General features: G+C 42.4%; 1 protein-coding gene across 1 annotated transcript in view; it reads right to left on the reverse strand.

Moving 5' to 3' along the window:
• Positions 1–4,028, reverse strand: part of H3F3A (H3 histone, family 3A) — an 11,437-nt gene extending 7,409 nt beyond the window's left edge. The window contains exons 1-2 of the mRNA XM_009894327.1: positions 3,977–4,028; positions 56–209 (exon numbers count right to left, since the gene is read on the reverse strand). Of these exons, the coding sequence (XP_009892629.1) occupies positions 56–209; positions 3,977–4,028 (206 nt within the window). The remainder of the gene's footprint in view (positions 1–55; positions 210–3,976) is intronic.
• Between the last annotated feature and the right edge of the window lie 1,718 nt (positions 4,029–5,746).

Here is a 5,746-nt window from a genome sequence, read left to right on the forward strand (position 1 = left end):
CAGGGTCCACCTTTACTGGTTTTGGGTGGGTTTGGGGGGTTTGTTTTTTCTTTACGTGGAAGTAACGCCAAAATTCTCACTGTAAACAGGCTGGTCGGGGCTAACCCGGTGAGGACCTGCCGTGGCAGTGCCATGTTCCTCGTTCTGCAAAATAAGAGAGCTGAGCGGCAGGAGGGGACTGCCGGGGTTACTTCCGTCTCGGAAGCAAACTGCGGACACAATGGTTCACAAGGAAAAGCTGATGTTTGGCAAGGAAGACGAGTCTCGTTCCCTGTATCAGCGCTGTCGAACAACTTCAAGTTTGAAATGCAGCTATTAGAAAAGCGACTGTAAGTTTAGCACTGTCATCACCAGCAGATCCCATCCAGTTGTAACAGCTGCCATGTTGTTTAATGAGGAAATTCACTCTTACTTTATTTCCTGTTAATGTCAGAAATGAAATGCCCTATGGGAAAGCAACCTCTAATATGACTGAACTGTTGCAATTTTCTTAACTACATTTCAACTACAGAGTCAAATTCTGTACTCACATGAACTGGTGCCACCATCTTGTCTGTCATTTAGGTATAAGAAGGAGCTATATTTGATTTGTAAAATCTTTATTATGGATGATGATGTAATGAAGTTCTGTGCAGAGACATCCAAGCTACCTCCAGCAGCAGAAGTAGTTTAGCCATGTGAGCAGAGCAATTCGCTTGGGGCTAATCAGACCTGACGAGGAAAAGAGTGTTATCGTGGGCAGAACACCCTGCTAAAATAGATAGAGGCTGCTTTGGTACTCAGATAAACACAGCTGGCTGCGCTACACAGACATACCAGGCACACACCTCTGACCCTACGGTGAGTTTATGAGGAGTGACTGTCAGGAAAAAGAACCTAAAAAGGATTTTAGCTATTCTTACAGAAGAATTAGTGGAGTAATTATATGTATTGATAACGTTTTATGAGAGAGCAGCAGCTAAGTGGACAGGCAGAAAGAGAACTCAAAGCTGTACAGTACCATACCACGGAGTATTTGCAACTACTCCAGTGCGCTCCGCAAGCTGGGCACCGAAATTGGCATCGATTCCCAACGCGACACACGCACCCCGTAATGAGCAGCTGGAAAAATAAAGTAGTACCATGTAATGCAGTGTTTAGTAAATTACTGCCCTGAATACCTAATTCTGTTTTGAGAAAGACATGAGGGAGGATAATCCTATAATTCTTTAGGACACATGCTGAGGGAACCCATGAAAAAATATCCTGCATTATGCACAACAGTCAGTCTGTGTACTTGTGGCTCACAGAAACAGCTAAGCACGCAGGAGGGCTTAACCTGAGGTGGGATTATTAGGCCAAATCCACTGATGAGAACCACAATTTGGTGTGAAACAGTTAGGCTCTCCTCCAAAGTACAGACTAAAATAAACTTTTAGAACTCCTATTGATTTTGAAGGCAAGGAACTGAAATGGGTGACAGCGTCTCATGTTCTGGAACTCAACAGCAAGTTGAAAAATGCTGTAGAGTACATGGCTTGAGGGTAACGTAGAGATCTATTATTCAGGTAAGACAGCTGATTAGGAGTCATCAGGATAAAAAGTAAGTAGGAGATAAAGGGTGTGATTTATTACCAGTATTTGATTACTAATGTACAGTGAAGACTATAAGTAAAAAGAGCGAAGAGGTAAAAAGCAGAACAAAAATATATTTCTGTTCAGATGTTTTCTTATAATTAATTTTTTATTAAGGGTATATGTTAGCCAATGTGGTTAAAAGGCTGTATTTCATCTTCTGTCCTATAAACTTGGTTTGACTACTTGAAAAATATAGGCATGCTATGGGAAACATTCCAAATTTAACTCTTCAACAGTGTACTATTTTTGCAGCTGTGGCCCAGAAAGCCAACTGTATCCTGGGCAGCATCAAAAGCAGTGTGGCCAGCAGGGCGAGGGAGGGGATTCTGCCCCTCTACTCTCATGAGACCCCACCTGGAGCACTGCATTCAGCTCTGGAGCCCTCAGCACAGGAAAGACCGGGACCTGTCGAAGTGGGTCCAGAGGAGGGCGACAAAGATGATCAGAGGGCTGGAGCACCTCTCCTGCGAGGACAGGCTGAGGGAGTTGGAGTTGTTCAGCCTGGAGAAGAGAAGGCTCCACAGAGACCTTATAGCATCCTTCCAGTAGTTAAAGGGGGCTGACAGGAAAGATGGGGGACAAACTTTTTAACAGGGCCTGTTGCAATAGGACAAGGGGTAATGGTTTTAAACTAAAAGAGGGTAGATTTAGACTAGATAGAAGGAAGACATTTTTTATCCTGAGGGTGGTGAAACATTGGCGCAGGTTGCCCAGAGAGGTGGTAGATACCCCATCACTGGAAACATTCAAGGTCAGGTTGGACAGGGCTCTGAGCAACCTGATCTAGTTGAAGATGTGCCTGCTTATTGCAAGGGTGCTGGACTGGATGACCATTAAAGGTCCCTTCCAACCCAAACTATTCTATGATTATCATCTTTTGCACTCTCGTTTCATCCTTGCTGATGAACGCCATTAAAAACCTGCCTTTCCAGGGCTATGGGAACAGGTCTGACCCTGGGGCATCCCTTTAAGCTTTACCACAAATGCCATTTGTGTGCCAATAGGACACTGCAGGAAGAACTGCCCCCACACTAAAAAGACTCCAGACGTCCTTCGTTCACCAGCAGCACTGATAAGCATTCACTCCTCCTTTCCGAAGGCCTTTATCTCTGAAGACCACAGGGATCTTCCACCCTTCAGCAGCCATGAAGAAATCTAACCTAATGAGATTCCACCGGTTTAACCGACAATAACACGGCAAGGACAACTGCAGTACCTCATCCTCTCCCAGTGTAACCACTGCTGCTGCGAACATGTCCAGATCGCTACGGGAAATAAGATTAGGATGGAAAACAGCTGGTCCAGATTGAAGCCAGAGAAGACTCAAGTGATACCAGACAGAAAAGAGGAACATTCAAATCAGAAGTTGTCCGAGATGTTTTTAGCTCCGTTCACAGACAGCACACAGCCCTCATTCAGCAAAGAGAGGCAGATTTCCACAGCTCATACTCATTTCAGCTGTCCAAGGAGCATACATTTTCCAAAATACTCTTTCACCTTCACCTTGTTGGGAAACCCTTTCTCTCATCTTGCCCAGGAGCCTCTGGGCAGAGGAAGACAGGCATTTTTCATACTAGGCTGGATTAGTGGCAACTCACTGTATGAAGCTGAAAATACTGTTTCAAAATTATTACGGGGGAAAAAAAAAAATGTTGCTTTGGAGCAAATGCTTCAAGCTCAAGTCCTCCAAATAGCTCCTAGTGAGCTTCAAACGCTAGCATAAGGCACTGGCCCTGTAGGCCACAGAGCTAACAGATCAACCCCAGTAAGATCACAGACTGCATGAAGATCTACAAATAACTGCAGCAGCTGCTTCCCTTTGCAACAGCAGAGATTACAAGCCCCAGAACAAAACACAGATGAAGTCTGCGTTTTTTGAGGTTGTCTGGACAAAGGAGCGTAAGGGAGCCCAGAGTATGATTCGTTTTAAGCAACACTGCCGGTATCTTCCGGAAACATTTGAAAAAGGCTTTCCACTACAACAGACATTCACAGTTTGTTTTATCACCAAACTCCAAACGGTCTGTGATCAAAGAAGAAATCTTTCTTTCCCATCTCCCATCTCAAAAGCACAAACTAAAAATCCAAACGACTTAGTCTAGTTCCAACTCAACAAACAGAGAAAGGTGCTCTACTACTACCCAGGGGAAGTTGGAGTTGTTATTAATTATATGCAAAAAGCTACCCAGACATTTCAGTGAGGCCAGGAGTATAAAAGACTAACTTCATTTTTGTACAATACTCACCTAACTCCTACTTCCACATATCTCCTCCTGGGCCCAGTTCTCCCTTCCTGTTCTCCTTCAGATCCATCTCTCAACTCTCAGTTATCGAACCTCCAGCCACCCTTTTCACTCACCTTCTGCGTCCCCATTCCTGTTCCCTGTCTCAGCTCCCAGCCTGCTGGCCATTTTATGATTTCATATTCCCTACACACCCTCCTTGATTCAATGTATTTGCTCAGGCAGTTTCATTTTTCACCACCTGTCTCCTTGTACCTATCCCTATCTTTCATCCTCTTGATGTTCATGCCAAACCGTTCCCACCTTCCCCTAGTTTTTCAGCCAGACCCACTCCCATGCCTGCTGGGTTTCCTTCTGCAGCTCCCAGGCTGGACAGCCTTTCTTAGCCAATTCTGATCTCCATCCTTAACAGCTCGGTCCAGTGTTGCTTCATCCTCACTCCAGCCCTGGCTAGCCTGCCACCCAGTTTCTGGCTGCGGCTGCTATACGGTTACAAGTTCTTCTGGAAATTGAAGTAAAATGTCAGTACAAAATGATAGCAAGTTTTTATACTATCTTCCTCTTAAGATGTATTTCAGCTGAATGAAAACATTTGTAACCCTAACTTCATATTAACGGTACATTTTGGTGGAGATTTAAATGTATTCCTAAATAATCATCTACATAAAAGATTAAAATAATTTTTTACTTGGCTGTTACTAAGAGTGGGAATCACTGGCACTTAGGAAGGAAAGTTCAAGTCATTTAAAACCTCAAAATGATTTACAATAATTTTGTCTCTGTGTAAATAATTTTCTTTTATTATTTGCTTTGAAGTTTTCAATGTCATGAACTTGTATACCACAGAAGTCATAGTATTGTAACAGCAGCCACTGTAAACCATAATTCTTTGATATGCTAGATTGCCTATTACACCACACAGTGCACGAATCTATCATTTGTATTATTTATACTCTCTGTCAAAATATAGGCCAAAAATACACCAGCCAAAACTAGCAGCTGTATAGTACACTTATCTTTAAAGATTGGCACTTACTGGAAATACAGATAAGAAGTTGCATAATAGTAGCAGACAACTTCTTCCTCCCTTTCATCTATTTTCATTGCATCTTTTAATCACGTATTTTGACTTTTGCTGTTCCCTACAATACTTCACATACATTAGACATTATGGTCCCACTCTTAAACACATATTTACTTTTAAGCACCTACTCAAGCTCCTTTGACTTCAATGGAAGGAAGATACACGCTCTTAAATTTACACATGTGCTAAAGTGCCTCCGTGAAGACTGATCTCTAAGGGAAGTCCCCCCTGTTCAAATAATAAAGAAAGAGTATCTGTGTTGCATGAAAAAATTCTTGGAATTCCTGGGTTCTCTAGGAAAGCTTAAAAGAGGCAGCTACTTTAAAATGCAAAATCATCAGTCCTGTCAAAGGTACTACTTTTTACACTTTGAGCAACACATGTGCAGGGGATTCAGAACAATCTCTTTTGGAGACAAATCGAGTTTTTCTAACACCTCATAACCCAAGAGCAGTAAATCAGTTTTGGTTTTCCTCCAACCTTTTTTTTTTTTTTTAATTTACACTGTTTCAATGAAAAGTTTCTCCCAGAAGGAATTTCAAGGACAAAGTTCTAAGAGAGTGAAAATAAGCCTACAATAGCACAGAGAATAAGATTCAGGACTCCTCAATTTTGCTTCTCTTTTTGGATTATCAGTAATTTTTAGGAGGCTTGATGAGTTTGACTCAGCTTCCACCTTTGGGGTTCCTCTCCTGCAAAGACTTACCAAGTTTCACTGAGTATGTTCTTGCTTTTATACATGGACTCCTGGCTCTAATTCCCTATGTATCATCCAGGATTCTCTTAGTATAATCTCATTTGT

The sequence above is a fragment of the Charadrius vociferus genome, unplaced genomic scaffold (genome assembly GCF_000708025.1).
Source record: "Charadrius vociferus isolate BGI_N301 unplaced genomic scaffold, ASM70802v2 scaffold261, whole genome shotgun sequence".
Classification (NCBI taxonomy): domain Eukaryota; kingdom Metazoa; phylum Chordata; class Aves; order Charadriiformes; family Charadriidae; genus Charadrius; species Charadrius vociferus.